Raw genomic sequence first — 17749 nt, 5'->3', positions numbered from 1 at the left:
AGTCCATCTGTTCATGGCTACTGTGCTGATAGCCAACTTTTGCTTACATGCGTTGCTTATCCTGCCTGTAATTTTACTTCTGTTAGCCAATCACAGACTCTTGCAGGTGTTTCTGTGCCACTAACAAGAACAGCCACCAGTTAGCAACTGAAACATTTGAACTTTCCATATAAACTTTCCATATAGATGCTACTCTTTTCATGATTCAGCTGCAGGTTAAACAAAGAATAACCTTTAGTTTAGTAAATACTGCACGTAATAAGAAGTCTTATTTTCTTGGGCTTTAATTTAATGACTCGATTCAACCAAGAAAAACAAATGTTAGTGGGATAAGTATAATAAAAATTTAGATGTTTTCCACCTTTATAAACAGTAAAATGCAATCATATTCAAATATTTTCCCCAAAATTAAATTATTATAATTTATAAATGATTATACATTTTGACCCATCCAAACGCAGACATAAGACATGTTATTGTGCAGGTTTCAGACTGAGCTATTGGGATATTGTTTACCTCCCTGTTTGCTCACCTAATAATTCTACCTGCCGAAGAAATGTAGACTTTGTAGAAAACATTTTACATTCTAATTATTGAAAATGAGTGGGTTGGTAATTTTGTTTCTTCTCCTTTCCTATGTAATCACCTCCCTTTTCTCATGTTATCTTCCCCTCTCCAGGTGCCTGTCTTCCACGTCCCTTGCCTCGTTTTTATCTCTATTCTTCCAGCAACTCCCTCCATCGCTCGCACTTCCTCAGCTGTATCTATCATCATAATAGCCTGCTCATCTGAGTCCCCCCGCATCTCTCCTCTCATCATCCCTCTCTTCCTCTCGTCCATCTTCGCCTATCCTTTATGGAGCTGGATAATCCCCTCTTCCCTCCTTCATTTATCTCTCTCGCTGCCTTTTTTGTCCTCTCCTCTCACCTGCCTGTCTTTCTTTCCTATCCTTGCTTAACCCAGATGCAGTGTTCTTATTGAAACGGCGGAGAATAAACCACAAGAAGAGCATCAATCTGATGTGAGGGGATTTATTTTTCTGACATCCTCTACATTGTATAAAGTGTCGGGTTACTTTTCTATACCGCCTCTTTTCTTTTTGTGTCCAAACTAGACATTTCACCATGAAAGAACCAATTTGCTTTTTTTTTTGTTTTTATTTTATTTTATTTTTGTTTTGTTTTGGAGTGACAGAGAGAAAGAAGCTCAGTGAACAGAAAAGTCCCCCCTGCTCACAGAAATGTCAGATTACAGCTGCAAACATGGTTTAGACTTCAGTGACTCATCATTGTTTGTGTTCCCTGCCAACAGAGCAAAAAACGCATTCACGGGCAAATTAAGTCCACCCTGCACAAACAGACTGCTAGCCATTAAGGGATGCAATGAAAGTTCAGAACACAAACTTTGGTAAACCAAAACATCAAGCTTGGAACTTTATGTGTCATTTTAAGACATTTAATTTGTTGGGCGGAAGTGCAAAGTTGACAACTTTTAGTATGGGCATGAAACAACAAGTCCTTCCACATAAAAACTGTATTTTTAGTGTCAGTGACTCATAACATCCACCATGTCTATAAATCTAAAAAAAACTGAGATAGAACTGACAAAGACTTTGGCTGTGGTTAATATTTTAAAAAGAAAACAAAAAGTAATGTGGATTGATGGATGGAAGAAAAAGTGACATGTATGAAGAAGCTTCATTGCATGACTGTGCGCAGCCGGCGCAGACACCGACGTTGATTAAAAAGAAGAATCATTGTGTTCTGACACACGTGAGTCATTTCTGGTAGAATACAGTGTTCTCTGAGTTGACGTCTCTGTTGGAAGAACAACAGTGTTGTCAGCAGCTCCCAAAACTCTTAAAAAATTGCCTGCTGGGACTGTGCTTTGGGTAAGGTTTGTTTAGGTCAGGAACAACTTGATTGTATGTTGGGGAAAATGGTTTAGTTTATAATTTACAATTTTGCAAAGGTCAGAGACTTTCATTTTCGGGACTTCAATAATAAGAATATAATTATAGTCAGGAAATCATCATAGTTGTAGTTTTAACACACTTGAAATAGATTTTACACAATAGTTCATTTTGCTGTTAGTGAGCTAACACTAGTTATGGACTCAGTAATACAGTATCTCTGAAAACACAGAGAGAATTACTTGCAAAGGCCAAACAAGTGAGGTAGTTTGCCTTAGGCTACGTACACACTGCAGGCGAAAGCGCATCAAATCCAATTTTTTTTGACCCTACGCGACCCATATCCGATCATGGTATGACAGTGTGAACGGCACAAATCCGATATTTTCAAATCCGATCTGGGTCACTTTCGTATGTGGTACTGAATCCGATACATATCCGATGTTTCAGAAAGCGACTGCTGTTTGAACGGTCAAGTCGCATTAAATCCGTCTTTTACGTCACTGACACGAGACAGACGCCAATTATCAGCACCCGATAAGACATCGTGAACGCTTCCTGGCCATCCGGTGAAACTGCTGGGAAGACAACGTTGGAGAAACGTGAACATTTTATTTGTACTGTATAATCTGCAGATTCTGACAGAAATCTGCAACTATCCTTTGAAGCACCACTCCTCTAAAACAGCAATAAGGATCATTATTAGGTTATTTAAATTATTATGTAAATAACAAAATAACTTAAAGCAAAGATTGGGAAACGTGAAGTCCAAAGTCTTTATATTAAAGGCCATCAGTCAAACAATATTGTTTGCTCTGGGTCTAAACAGAGCGCGTTGTGTGTGACGTCTTCTTTTGCGCATGCGGGCCGCTTTGAGCGTTCACACTAGAGCGCGTTTGCTGTCCCATTTTATTTGTAGTGTGAACGAGCAGACAAAAAAATCGGATTTGATCAAAAAATCGGAATTGAGCATCAAGACCTGCAGTGTGAACGTAGCCTTAGAGACCCACTCTCTAAGAGCGCATCCTGAAATTATTTTTCTTTCTAACTTTTCTTTGGTCCCTTTTTAGCAACCTCTATGTTAGATTTATGGTTGTTTTGTTTTCTTATTTTTCATTTCCATTTCCTTTTCATTCTATTTGGAATAGCCTTATTCACTCTTATTCTAAGAAAAGTCAACATCCATCCATCCATCCATCTATGTCTCGGGACTAAAATCAACATAAAATTTGGAAAATTTGGAAGATGCCAAAAGCAGCGTCATTAAAATTAAGCCATGACCTCAAACATCTTTTAATTCCAACATGGAGACAAAGTTGTAACACACATAAATAACAGAGTAGTTGTGATTATGTTGTTCCTGCTGTGAAACGTTTTTAAAAGAGATCAAAGGATCTGTTTTTTCTGTCAACGTTGACGTGTTAACGAGGATTAATCCGGCTTCACAATTGACGCAATTCAAATTTTTAACGCAATGAACCCATCTGGAGTGCAGAGTGGGCAAACTTTGAACAAGCTGCCCGAAATGAATTGACAGGGACATTTCACGGATTCTGAGTCATTCTGTGCTTCAGATGGGTTAATTGCGTTGGAAATTTTAATCGCGTTAATCGTGACGATGCATTAATCCACGTTAAAGCATTAACATTGACAGCCTTAGATTTTCACTGACATTTCTGTCATTTCATGTTTCAGTTTAACAAAGGTGGTTATTGTGCAATCCCAGGGTTTTCCAATGCTTCCAAAGACATGCGAAGACAAGACATACTTCTGCTTTTGGAGAAAGGGAGGTATAAATGATGGAAAAGAATAGACAGTACATGACAGGAGGAGGCAAGAAGAGCGGAAGGAGCAGGAGGAAGGGGAATGACTGAGGTGTGAGACGGGATCTCGCTCTACTGACTGAGGAGGAGGAAACTGACTGAACATTGTGATAAAGGAAGAGCTAAGAGCAGAGACATGACAGAGAGATCACAGAGAAAAGAAGATAAAAAGAAAATAATGGGATATTTAAGAACTCCTTTTTACCTCAAGTGATATAGTAAGACAGACAAAAGGACAGAGAGAGAGGGTGAAGGATGGAGAAAGACATCAAACAACTATAGTCATAACTAAAAATGAGTGGCAATGACTTATTCATGTTCATGTATATTAGGTGACGAATATAGAAATCAACATACATTCTCTGTAACAAACCAAGATGGTTACACCTGCTTTTACTAAAGAAAAAAAACTAATTGCATGGTTTGTGTTGCAGATTTATGAGCAGTGGGAGGTTTAGCAATTACAAAGGAAGCAGAACAACATTAACTTCAAGCACCAGCATATCTGACTTAGAGAGTACTCATAGCTTCTGAAAATGATTGCCTGCTAGGCACAATTTAGACACAGAAGCAACCGGCAGCAAACTGATTACTCTCATCAAGAAGGACTAAGCAGCACTTTTGGAGTCAAAGTGACAAGGTTAGTAACTCAAAATACTTCAGTGATGTCTGGTGATTTCCTGACGGGTTGGGTTGCTGTGGACTTTGACTGGGAGGGGGATTAGCACAGCTGAGTGTGGATGAAATTACTTTTTAGGATTTTAAATGGCCATGCACACTTGGTGTCCTCGGGAATCTAATTTCATACAGGATGAAAGCACTTACAGGCAGATATTATTATGCTGTCCAATAGCTAAACAAAGATGAAACATGACCCCACCCTCCTTTTGGAATCGTCTCTTCTATTTCGTTGCTTTATGCAGCTGTCCAAATCTGTTTCAAAATGCACGAGACATCTTCTCAAAGGTAGTGCAGCAAGGCCTGGCTGCGTAGACAACAGGTAAACGATCCAAATGGCACAGTTACAGCCATGACAATGAGGCGTTTGGCTGGTTTGCGTTGTATATATGGGGCCACAGTTGCAGTTTTGTTGCTCTCGTGTAGCTCATTTGCTCCAGAATGAAGAATGGTGTGGCACGTGTTCAGCGCTGCAGGATTTGGTGTGTGCGACGAACGCACCCACCCAGAAGCTGTGTTTTATTTAAACATTCAGGGCATGTTGAATGAACGATGATGAATGAACAATGAAGTGGAGGTCGCATGGCAAAACAAACTAATGAGTGATAACCGAAGAAAGAGTGGGTTTCAAATCAAAGTATGTGATAGCTTCCCTTAAGCTTTTATAAACATCTGTGCCACAAACCTTGGAGACCATGTACACTGACAGTGTTATAGAGAGAGTTTTCCCTACCATCACCTTGTTGGTGCTCTTGTTGCCTTTTAGAGCAATTTAACTGATTTGTGTGGCAAATGCCGTGACCTGTTGTGAAATACAGCCAATCCAACAAGTCTATGCTCCAGTTGTGGTGACTCACATGCTAGTATCATTATTAGTCTTACAACCAAATAACAGGTACCTGCTTTAATGTGTTGAAAATACACAGGTACAGTTTATGGATGCCTACGCTTGCTAACCTTAGCGGATAACTTTACTCTCAAATCTAAATATAACCACTACTTAGCTGGAGTGGGATCCAACCATACATCTCCTTTTTCATGTCATGTCATGTTTTTTGGAAAGCTATTGACTGGTAAAAAATTAATTGTTGCCCTAATCAATGTCGCTAATAAATAGTAAATAGCTTGTTCTCCCAAACATGTTCCCTGTTAAGGTATTTTTGGCTCAGTGACTCATGTTTAACACTTTCCAGCTACTGGGCAGCCTTCTTCACCAGGCCGCTGTCCATGGTGCTGAATAAGAGCCACAGATGGCAAAACATGAATGGATGTCATCCTACAATTTGTTTGTTTCCAGAGTGAAATGAGTAGTTGAGGAGAAGAGTTGTGAGAGCTTTTTGTGTAAAATAGTGATGGAGATACAGCCATGGCTGCCTATCATGTGTTCACAGTCTATAGGACTCGACTTACTTGGCACCCTGTTAATTGCTTTGAGTGGCCGCAGCACCCTCACTGTTCTGATGGCCGTGAAGTTGACGTTCTGCAGGTCCAGAGAGTACTCGACCATCCTGGAAAATGGGGAAAAAAAGCATCCAAATTAAACACACACTAAAAATCCACACTACAACATTCCCAAAACAGCTGCAGTTCTACAGCTGCAAGACCAACCGAAAAAAAAAAACAACCCCAAAAAGTCTCTGATCCTCACAGAAAAGCCGTTTCATCTGAAATTCCAGCTAAAGTTGATTTAATGTTCTCCTCCTTTCAGGGCTTATAATATTAAAAAAGCCTAAACAGAAGATTGTTCACATCCTCGCACAGCTGGACACCTGCTGTGCAGAGCCTAATATGAATTAATGAGCTGGAATATGTGTATCTAATAATGGAAGACATTTAAAGAAAGAACGGGGTCAGTGGAATACTGCAACATTATCTTAACGGTGTTGGAAATTACAAAACAGACATTCATTAGTTTGCAGACGAACATTAATAATAATAATGAATGTAGGAGTCTTTATACCTTTTTTTAAACATGAAGACGTTGCAGATTCCTGCTCCAGCAGTAAAAAACAGACTTTTTGTGTTTTTTGACTGAGGTGGAGAAAGATGTTAAGCCACGGCTGAAAACCTTCAGCATCCCTGGAAACTGGTTACACCTTTTAGCACACATGGCGAATGCATCAAAGTGCGTACCGGTTGGTTGGCAGGTGTACACAAGCATGAAGTGCGCGAGATTAAACGTGCAACCACCTGAGATGAAAGCGGAGCCTGGCGAGGGAGCAAAGACTGGAGGTGGAGGAAGTAAACAGGCTTGAAGTTAAACTAGGTACGGCATAAAAGAGACGGAGAAAGGTGAAGAAAAGATCGAGAATTTTGCTATTTCACCTGTTCCTAACAAATTCATCACTTGGAAAATATATTTTTGCCTGAGGAATGGAGTGTGTGGGGGTGGGGGCAGAGGACAGAAAGCAAGAGATGGCAGAGGTGAAAAAAATGTGAGAAAGTGACGGATAGGTCAGAAACCAACGTGAGGAAAGCACCAAGGGTTGATTAAGTGCATTATAATGAAGGCAATAAAGCAAGATTGAGAGAGGAAGAAAGAGAGAGCCTGAGGGTTTTATCAAGTGTTTGAGATAATTACAATGCTGGGAACAGAGAGGCAGGGAGAAGAGAGCAATATGCATACACCTGACTGAACAGAAGGAAGCTGCTCTTTGGCTGAGAAAGGGTGGGGGTGGGGGGGTGGACTCTTATCAAGACGCAGGAGAGCGTGGTAAAAGAAACTAAGGCAAGTTTCAGGTATTTGACACAAATATTCTGCTCCTGCTAAGATATTCAAGCTCCGTGATAACATCCTCGTTTCAAGGATAAGTCAGAGAGCCTAGCAGGTGCTTTCTCAAGTGATTAAAGAGCCAGATTACATTTTTCCCTTTCGACCTCTCGACCTGCACACCTGGAGGAGAGCCTTTAACGCACGACTGTGCAATAACCGGGAAACTGACGGTAGTGCAGGAATGTAGTGATGCTCCAGAGGGAGTGTCCCAGTTTGAAATGTTTGCGAGGTCTTAAAGTTGGAAAATTCAAACAAGTTTCAAACTGTAATGATCTAACCTGGATGTCCTGCCGGGATTAGAGAACTGTAAGCGCTGCTGACTTCTATCAAATGTCGAGCTGGGGAAAATGATCATCCTAAAGCCTGGAAAGCTTGACCAGGTCAGAGCTTTCAAATTGACACGCCTAGTGAGCAAAACAGTTTGTTTTATTCTTTGCAGCCCAGCGACCAAACTTCTCTCCGGTGACCAAACCTCTGCCCACGCTTGATTGCATCCGTTAGGTACAGATCTAACCTGGTGAGCCGTGAAATATGAATCTCTCTTGTTGCCAATATATTACCATAACCTTGACGGGTGACAGGTGGTGGCGGAGGACTGCGTCAGCTCCGTGCACAAATCAGGCAAAAATACTCTCGTAAAACACGCTGACCATGAAAATAACGGTCAGAGTTCAGCGCATCTATGTGGGACCACAGGTTGGTGATCCAGTTTGTCAGGGGATTTTTCCGTGGGGGGAGTGGAGCAGAATAAACACTTGATCAAATCTTTATTTCAAACATATAACGAACGAGTGCAAACAAACATAAAAAGAAACAAATCAGTGAAAGCCATCATATCCACACGGGGAAAAAATGCTGACCATTTCATATACACGTACTGGTGTAATTATTTAACTACACCTCTTCAGAGGTATTGCTTTTTAAAATATGTCATTATATACAACTATCAGTTTGGATTGTGCAGTACAACCATATAAATATTTAACACCCTGCTTTATATGTTATAAATGATTTATGTTGTGCATATTTTCAGATCCTCACCCCACAGATTGCTAAGCACATACTCCTCGTTGCTGTCATTTAAATCTTACCAGATCCATAAATTTCAATGTTTTTCAGCTTGAAAATAAAGAGTCTATGTGCTCCAGATGTCCAACCTTATTAACTACCCTATCTTTTTGTAATGTGTATAGTGGCTGTAGTTTGCTTTTGTGTTACCCCATATGGCAAAACTGCAATCTTTTCCTAACCCCATCCAATTACTCCAAAAAATAAATACATGAAAAACAAAAGTTAACAGAGATTTCAAGGAAAAGCAAAAACTGAGTCTACTCCTCCTCAACAAAATGCCCAAACAAAAACTAACTCATGTGCATTCGTTAAAAGTCTGGTGGATATATTCTGTTGCTGTTTATGTACAAACAAAAACCCTCTCACTTCTAGTAAGCATGGACGAAGGAACTACCCACTGGGAGGAGGTGGAGGGCACCTACCTGTGATCTGCATGGGACTGATAACAGTCATTCAGTGGGGGGATAAGGTCTGAACTGGGGGTCTTTGTTTTCTTTCAAGAAAATGATCAAAAATAATCGTCTGCACACTGTGGGCACATCCTAGCCTGCTGTTGTTGTTGTGTGTGAGTGTATGGTAAGATGTACCCTAACAGTATGGCTAGCACCATGTGGGAAAGAAGGGACAAAATGAACTGGACTTAGTGTTTCGTGTCTACAGCTGATATTTTAATCACTGTGCTCCAGTGTGTTGACAAGGCATGAGTCTCAATGTGTACATTGTGTGGGGTGTAGGGATGGGTACCGGTTCTGACATAAACAGTAGTAACCAGACCGAAAAGCAGCGCACATTTTGGTGCTTTATTTCGGTGCTTTTTTTTTCCTGAGATGTGATACACTTTGGATTCTAGCCAATCATTTTACCTTTCCGAGGATAGTAGGCGGGCCCAGGTACGTACGTTCTTTTAGAGCAGAGCTACAGATTAAAAATGCCCAAAGCGAAGCGGTCAAAGTCTGGCTGTACTTCACAGCAAAAGATGCAAACTCAGCAGCCTGCAACAAGTGCTTTAAGCTGATACTGTGATAGTGTGCAAAGGAGGTAACTCCTCGAATCTGATGAAACACCTGGCGACGCATAGCGTTTTTTTAAAAGCAGAGAAATGCATCGTATTTGATAGCTTGCAGCAGGACCTCACACCGAGCACATCTACTGCGAGTGTGGTGCCTGTTATCGACCCGGAGTTAGCAACATGAACCTGAAGAGGAGAGTCCTGGCCCCCAGCCCTGCCAGTGTAGCAGAAATGATGAGGATGATGATGCAGCAGCAGCCGTTCTTCTCTGCGTGAGTAGCTTAATGTTGTTCGTGTGTAATTTACGTTGAGTAGGCTAACCACGTTATTACATTAATGCATGTAAGGTGAACTAGCAAACACCATCGTAGTTACATGTGGCTGTCTTCTTGTTTGATGGCAGATACTCCCTTCACCCTGGCTAAAAAGCTAAAATGACCAAAGAAAAAGTGGAAAACAGCTAAACATAAGAGGTTTTTGGACAAAGTTTGTGTTTTTTCCATTGTTTAAGCACTGCTTCCAGCCAAGAGTGATACCATAAATCCCCTATATCTGCAGAAAAGACTAACATTGTTAGCTTTTTACAAAAAAACAGCTGAACATGAGAGGTTTTTGGACCAATTTTGTGTTCTCCATTCTTTAAGCACCGGTTCGAGCACCGTTTAAGCACCGGCACCGTTTCAAAAGTACCGGTTTGGTACTGGTATCGGTTAAAACCTAAACGATACCCAACCCTAGTGGGGTGTGGGGGACATAATAGTGATCTGTCATTTCCAGCAATTTTTTGCAGCAATTTCCGATAAGGCACACACATGTGGTTACACAAGAGAGAGAGATACAGGCAAACAATCGTGCGTGTGCAACGAATGATATCCAGAGACAACAGACAATAGTAATTCACACACAGACACACACGTAAACATTATGCCTGTATACCCTAAGTTTTTCAACACTCAGCATTTGTATAGTCAGTCTGACACCCAAATAAAATCGCACACACACACAGTCACACACTAAGTAGAGAAAATGCCCGGGGCAGATTCTTGGCTCTCGTAAAGCTGTGTTAAGTCATCAGACTGGGCCAAACACTTCATTTGCACAGTGAAACACACTCACGCACGCACAGTCCTGAAGCATGTAGTTACATAAGCTGTGAATCCACATGCACTGTTACTCGTAGCACACACACACACACACAGGCACACACAGGCACACACTGGCCATCACTCTCTGACACACAAAACCTTTGCATACACTCACACAAGTCAAACTAAATTTAGTGTCTGTCTGTGTTTGAGTTAGGACCGCTCGCCAACCAAATAGCTTCATGAATATTTCAGTGGAGTAACTAGATTACTTTTGTTCTAGTTATTCCCCCATCCAAGTTTGGCCTTGGAGGGAGGAATGTGGATTTTTTTTAACCGAATCTTAAACATATTTCTTATTCCATTTTTCTGTTTTTTTGGTGTCTCTCTTCTCTTCAGAAACGTGCTCTGTCTCTGCTGTTTAAGTTAGCATTGGGGAATACTCTCTCAGGAGGCATCAGAGTGGAACAGTGGGAGTGATTTTCTTCAGGCTTTCCCTCTCGTTCGGAGGGGAAGTCTGTGAATATTGGAGATAATTTAAGAAGCACACGTTAGAACGCTGCACAGCAATCAAGGATGATTTTAGGGTAATTTTGTGGTGTTAAGTAACACGTCTTTAAAAATAGGACTGACCGTAACAACAGTACAGAGTTCATTCATGATGTTACAGAGTCCCAAGATATGAAACCTAAAAAGGAAGACCTATTCTAAAAAGGTGTCAGGGTTTCTCCACTCAATACTTCTGTATATTGTTATCTACTATATTTAATTGCATAGTATTTGGATTTTAACAGCTTAGTTTTGTGTTTTACGTCAAATAAGACAAGTTGTACACTTGTCAGAAATCATGGGTGTTCTGGCAGGAGAAAGTAAGCCAACACATGCTTGCTAAGTGAAATTTAAGCATTCTGTTCTTTGACAGCATTTTGTCAAGCATTCATGCATCTTGTAAGTGCCAATCTTTTGGGTTAGCTATTGTGTCTCAAAGGTAACTCACATGAATTGAATCCGATGAGCCAAAGTGTGAAAAAAGCTCTTAAGACTGACTGAATTCTGTATGAGTTTCTGCATTTTGTCAAAGTCTGCAATATATCGTGTACATGCAGGTAACCCTGCACGAGTCACATGTAGTATAGCAACTATGTTTCAGAGCTGTTTCTTTCATGGACATATATTACAGCACACCAGCATCAACAGCAGTTCAGCAACAGTTCTTTTTCCCCGTGTTACAGTCATAAGAAACATGTATAACATATATAAGCAGAACTCTATAATTAACTATAATTGGTGATGCAGGCCTTGGACAGCAACAACGCAGCTCAACAGAAATTGTACATTTCACTGAATGTACAATGGTCTAATAGGCAAGGATAAACTAATATGGCAATTACCGGAACATGCTAAATGTCTCATTTTATGCCAACAGTCCAGGCCAAACTCCTTCTGGGTAAGATGGCATCAATTATTAAAATGAGACTAATGGATGCAGTAGATTTTCAGTCCCAGAAGTGGTTTGCAAGTCAAAAAAGATAGAGGAGCGCACAGACGTGAGCACAAAACAGACACGGGCATTTACAAATGCTGTAATATACTCCACTCCACTCTTTACCTTTTCCCTCCTGCCCTTTACTTTGAACCTTTCTGCTAACAATCCACCTCGTGAGGTCTCTCCTCAGTCTCTTCCTCTTGTGTCACTTAGTTTGTCTCTCCACTCCTCTTTGTTTGCTCTTCATCAGTTTTGTTCCATCGTCAGTGTGTGTGTGTGTGTGCACTTTCTCGGTGCGCACGTTATTTTCCTTTCTCACATTCCCACAGTGTGCCATGTGGCGTCAGAGCTCTAATAAGCTACTGTTACATCTCAAGTAGAGTACAGATGCTCACGCACATGTCCGTATGTGTGTGTTATATGCTCAGACATGTGAATATCTTGTCAAAGATAAAAGCCAGCTGTCTGCTGAAGCTGTTTGCGGACACATTACCCATTTCTCACTGGTTTTTTTCTTCCAGTTAGACGTCTCACACGTTACATTTCGGGCAAAAACACTTAGTTGGCAAATCTAAAATTTGAAGCTAATGTCTTCGTTTAGTACAAGTTAGCATGTGTTGATTCAACCAAGTTTAACACCCTCATACACTTCAGGATACAGTTAGCTTTACATATGTTTTTGGACCATTTGTACTTCTTTTGTAGAGTTGCCTGTTAAATCGGTAGATGTTAAATTGGGCAAACAAGGTGCGACTAAAGTGTCAACCGTCAGCTTTAGTTTAACAAAAGTGGCCTGTCCACTCACTAAATCTGGCATTAAGTGGTGGACTTGCATTTTATATTACTTTTGCAAAGCAAATGAAACCATAACAAATGCATAAAATGGATTTGTGCAAAAAAAAAAAAAAGTCCTGAGTAGGTGATGTATCACTGTCAAGTCCTTCAATTAATAAGCACCATCAAGAATTTAAAATAGAGGGTTTAGGCAGGTAGGCAGGAGGTTCAGATTAGAGTTTGTCAGAAAACACCTAGAGCCAAAGACTGTCCAAAGACTTTCAAAAAGAGTCTTTAAAAGGAATGGATCATGATCTGAAGCATAAAAGACAGCAGGGTGAAGGCAATGATATGGCATGGTCGTGTACACTGACAAACGGGATTGGCCAACTCTTGGATTTACGTAAGCATTTTGCGTGTATTTAACATAAGTGCCTCATGCTTTAAAGTTAAGTGTAACTATATAGTGTAGAAACTACATGATATGCAGCGAGGCTAGATTAAATTGTTCATATCATGTTCGAGTGAAGTAAGTCAATAACTTTCTGCGACACGATTTCAGTCTCACACGCTTTGGATCGTGGTTTCAGGAAGGCATCCATCTCAGTCAAATCGAGCAGCCGCCTCTACTTTGTTTGGTATACCGAAAAAAGTAAATTGGGTGGTTGTTACATTAAAAAAGTCTAACTTGTAATTTAAACACAATAATTTCATGTTTCTATGAAGGTAATTAAATCATGAAGGATCTGTACGAAATTCAACAACTTCATTTGTTCTTGTTGAGATGACCTGATACAATCTAGGAAGAGTGGTTCGTTGCTGAACTCATGAAATTCACAAGATCGCACGAGATGTTAAACTGCAGGAAAATCACTGGAGTTATAAGAGGCAGACCAGTACACACACACCACGTGTATGCTATTGCTATTTATTGTGGTTTAACCTGTCAAGAACAAAAACGTACAAAAAAAATTCAGCCTTGAAATCATAGCTTTCCTACTTGTGTTAAGTGTGGATTGGTGGCATGGTGGTTAGTGCTGTTGCTTCACAGTAAGAAGATCCTGGGTTCAAATCCACAATCTGGCTAGTTTGCACTGGTTTCTCTCTGGGTATTCTGGTTTCTTCCCACAGGTAAGAAACCTGAGGGAAGTCATGAAGTTGTTAGGTTAATTGGTGATTCTAAATTACCTGTCAATGTAAGTGCAAATGGTTGTTTGTGATAGACTTGTGAGCTGTCCAGGGTGTACCCTGCCTCATAACCTATCACTTCAGGGTTATTTCCCAGCCCTCCTGCAACCAGGATAAAGATAGGAGGATGGTAGTTGTTGTAGATCCATTCAATTTTTATGGTAACCAGACTCTAGACTTTGTTGAATATTATGCAATATGAAGACAACATGTAGTATTTAAGTGGCCAAGTAGTACTGGGGTAAAAGTTATTGACTAGTGTTGAAATAAAATGACAAAATTGTGAAGGATTAAAATATTCCAAGAGCTCAACTTACTTCATCTAAACATGTTTCAATCGCGTTTTATGAACACAAAATGCACAGGTTTACAGAATATGAAAAAGTTGTGTTGATTGAACTCAATTGTTTAAGTTTCTGCCAAAGCAAAACATTTGTGTGCAACCAATGTCCACTATTGAGTCAAGTAAATCCAACATGGCCTTTTTTTCCAGTGTATGGCTGCCCATGTAAGCAGGTCATTAGAGTTTATTGACGGCAGGATGCTGTCTGAAGTGTACAGACCGACACTCTCTGCTCAGATTCATCCAAATGCTGCAAAGCCGATCAGACAGCACGTCACAGTGGAAATATATAATGACCCCAAGCATGGTGCAAAAGCAGCCCACGAGTTTCTCAAGGCAAAGAAATGTTTTTTCTTAAATCAGCCATCTGATCTCCACCGTGTAGAGCTTGCTTTTCAGTTACTAAAGAGAAAACTGAAGGCAGGAAGAGTCACAAACAAGCAACAACTGAAGGCCTGGCAGAGTATCTCAAGGAAGGAAACACAACATCGGGTGAAATAGGGTGACCTAGACTATTGATTACAAAAATATTCATCCAAGTATCAAAAATAATCCTTATACTTAAAATTAAGTTAATTTGTCCAATTACAATTCAACCTGTGAAAATGGAGGACTTTGTGTTGAAATCATTAGAACTGTGAAACACTTTTGTTAAACCCCTTGGATTAAAGCTTAAGGTCTGCACTTCACTTACATCTTGTTTGATTTAAAATCCACTGTGGTGCTGCAGAGGCAAAACTACAAAAACTGTCAATGTGCACAGAGTCATTGACCTGGTTCTGTATATTTTGCTTCTTAGTACCATCTATCTACCATAGTATCTTAGTACCAAAAGCTGTGCACAGGTTTGTTCACTCAACCCCACAAAGACTTGTGCAAACAGTCGCTTGAAATGCATGAAACATATGATACTTATGGATTTAAATATGTCAGTCCAGAAGCAATAATATGAAAGTAAAGTCAACTGTAAAGCATAAACTACAAATATATTAATGATATGCTATCAGCTCTGAACATACATATGTCTGTTTAGACAGTTGATGCTCTGTGATACAAGGTTCACACGATTCATTTACTGTACTCTTTGTGTCAAAAGCTATTGAGGATCATTAGCTCACTAATCACATGCATCATTTCCAAATTAAACTAATTACAGTATACTGATCTGACGACACCTGTAGCACCAGCTGTGCAGTGTTAATGTGAAAGTGCCTGATTAAAATACGTATAGAGCAGTACCCTTGTTTGTACACTGAAAAGATTGCACATGTACTGAATTAGTATGTCAGGTCATATCATATGACATTATTTGATGTTAATTTGAGCTTGTGTCATTTTCTTTGTGTGCTTTTCTTAGTCTATTATATGATTGGTACAAAATAGAAGCTGCAATGTATACTTTGTGTTAAAAATAAATAAAAAATAGCTGCTTTTGTTTCTTAATTCTTTAAAAAAACACTTTTATTGACTAATGGCTGCAACTAGGTAATAGTGCTCAGTAAATGAGAGCTTTGACTCTTAAGTTATAGGACCATGGTGGGTTTTTTTCCAGTACATTCTCATTCTGTGGGATATTTGGAATTCATGCTATGATATGCTGAGTCTGTGGCAACAGTGATACAGTTTTTACTCAGAGTGAGAGCATTTCGAATGTAAATTCCAACCATATTTTTTTTAAAAAACCCCGTTGTGTCAATAAAAACAGAAAACCCATATTTTCTTCACAACAGAGCACAGAACTAAATAAAATCCTCAAACTGAGAAAATGTTCAATTCTAGGAAACAATAAAGCACGGCTCGAAAAAGATTTCCATGTTCTACTGTGAATAAAATATGGGTTTAGAAAATTCACAAAACAATCATTTTACAACATTCTGAGTAGTTTCAGGGACCAACTCTAACCAAATACTGTTGGTACCTAAAGCTAACCAAGTCATTTATGGTGTCTAAACTTTATGAACTAGTTTTTGGTGCCTGAAATACTTTTTGGTGTTTAAGTCTCACATTCAGCTGTTCGCCTTCACCTCTTTGGCTTTGGGGTGTCTCATCAAAGTCCCACCTAGTCCTTTTTTTTCAGTCTTTGTTTTCAGGTCAAGTTTAAAGCAAGATCATACATTATACATACCTCCTTATACTAGCTATATCTTAGCGAAGCAAGCTAAAGATGCTAAATAAATGAATGTATAGTTTCTGTAACAAGTCACTGTTCACCCCATGTTTGAGTCCCACCATAGAAATACTAGTTATTTCTCTGCAGAGCATGAAGGCAGATTCAGTAAAGAGGAATAGACTGTTTCACAGGATTGGCAAAGCCTTGATTATTTGATCATAACAGCATGAGCATGAACAGAGTAACTAGATTATTTTTGCTCCTCAGCAGCCTTCAATTTAGAAATAGAAACATTCAGATTACCCTGAAATCAAACTGATATCAAAGAGAAATGATTGATTTTGAACTTAGTTATATTAATGTTAATTAGAACAACCATCATAAAAGTAAAACTTTCAGTTAGCTTACCTACATGAATACAGCAACAACAACAACAACAACAACAACAATAATAATAATAATAATAATAATAACAATCAACTGGTCTTGTTTATTGCGACAGTTCATTGCCAAAACTGTTCCTGCATCACTTCATGTAATCCCAGACTGACTCCATGATGTGGAGATAAAGCCTCTGCGGGGGACAGGCCATCTGTCGCAGGACTTCTTGATGCTGAACATCGTTCTTCATGACTTTAGCTCTATGTTTGGGGTCATGCTGCAGAAAGGATTTGGGATTAGACGCCTCCCTGATGATACTGTGTGGTGGAAAAGAATCTAAACATCTAAAGCTGCTCAAGCTTGCACACTGTACCGGGTAAATATAATGTAGGAAGCACACATATTGATAATACAGATAAAAGCGATTTGACTTTTAATGATTATCGTGAATCTCTTTCCATCGGTGTGAGCTGTATCAACACTAAAACATAAATAAATAACAGTGCACTGGCAAAATCACTCACAATGTAACCCATCACAGCTCACAAGAGACATGGCATAAAGCTTAAACCCATCTTCCAAACTCAACATATCCCAGTCTGGTAGATGTCTGCAATGAGTTTTATCTGATTAATGGAACCTCACAACCCAACAGCTTTTTGCTTTATACTTGCTGGTTTTTCTATTACTAAGCCACCTGACTCATGTTTGCATCAATAGAAATATCCTTGTAAGAAGAAATGAACAACAACAAAAAGCACACATAGATGAATGAGTATCTCTCTGCAGCACTTTCACGTTGAAATTCTTTCAACAACACCGAACGCTATACCTTTGCCGGTCTTTGGATTTACTGATGGATTGTTGTACTAGAAGAATAGATGCTTGCTTCCTTGGGTGACACGATGTTCTATCACATCATAAAGTTTTTATTGTGTTTATGTAACTGTAAAAAAAAAAAGCTAAGTCATTTTTAAGAGAGAAAAGTTAACAGTGGACAGCTCATATTTCAGTCAAACGAGAGGGCGAACATGCGATATATATGGCATGACTATATGTATAAATATAGTCATGTTAATGCAAATAAGAATCAATTATGGCCTCCCATCTGCTGTG

General features: G+C 39.5%; 1 protein-coding gene across 3 annotated transcripts in view; it reads right to left on the bottom strand.

Annotated features, from left to right (window-relative positions):
* The window catches only part of LOC146517444 (voltage-dependent T-type calcium channel subunit alpha-1I-like), a 283413-nt gene that overhangs the window by 145769 nt on the left and 119895 nt on the right, over nt 1–17749 (bottom strand). For all 3 annotated transcript variants that reach the window (XM_085162096.1, XM_085162094.1, XM_085162095.1), the window contains one exon: nt 5824–5921. In XM_085162096.1, coding sequence (XP_085018222.1) covers nt 5824–5921 — 98 coding nt within the window. The remainder of the gene's footprint in view (nt 1–5823; nt 5922–17749) is intronic.

This window comes from Neolamprologus multifasciatus, chromosome 6 (assembly GCF_963576455.1).
Source record: "Neolamprologus multifasciatus chromosome 6, fNeoMul1.2, whole genome shotgun sequence".
Lineage (NCBI taxonomy): Eukaryota > Metazoa > Chordata > Actinopteri > Cichliformes > Cichlidae > Neolamprologus > Neolamprologus multifasciatus.
The sequence above is the reverse complement of the archived record's forward strand: the minus strand, read 5'-3'. Positions and strand labels throughout refer to the sequence as shown.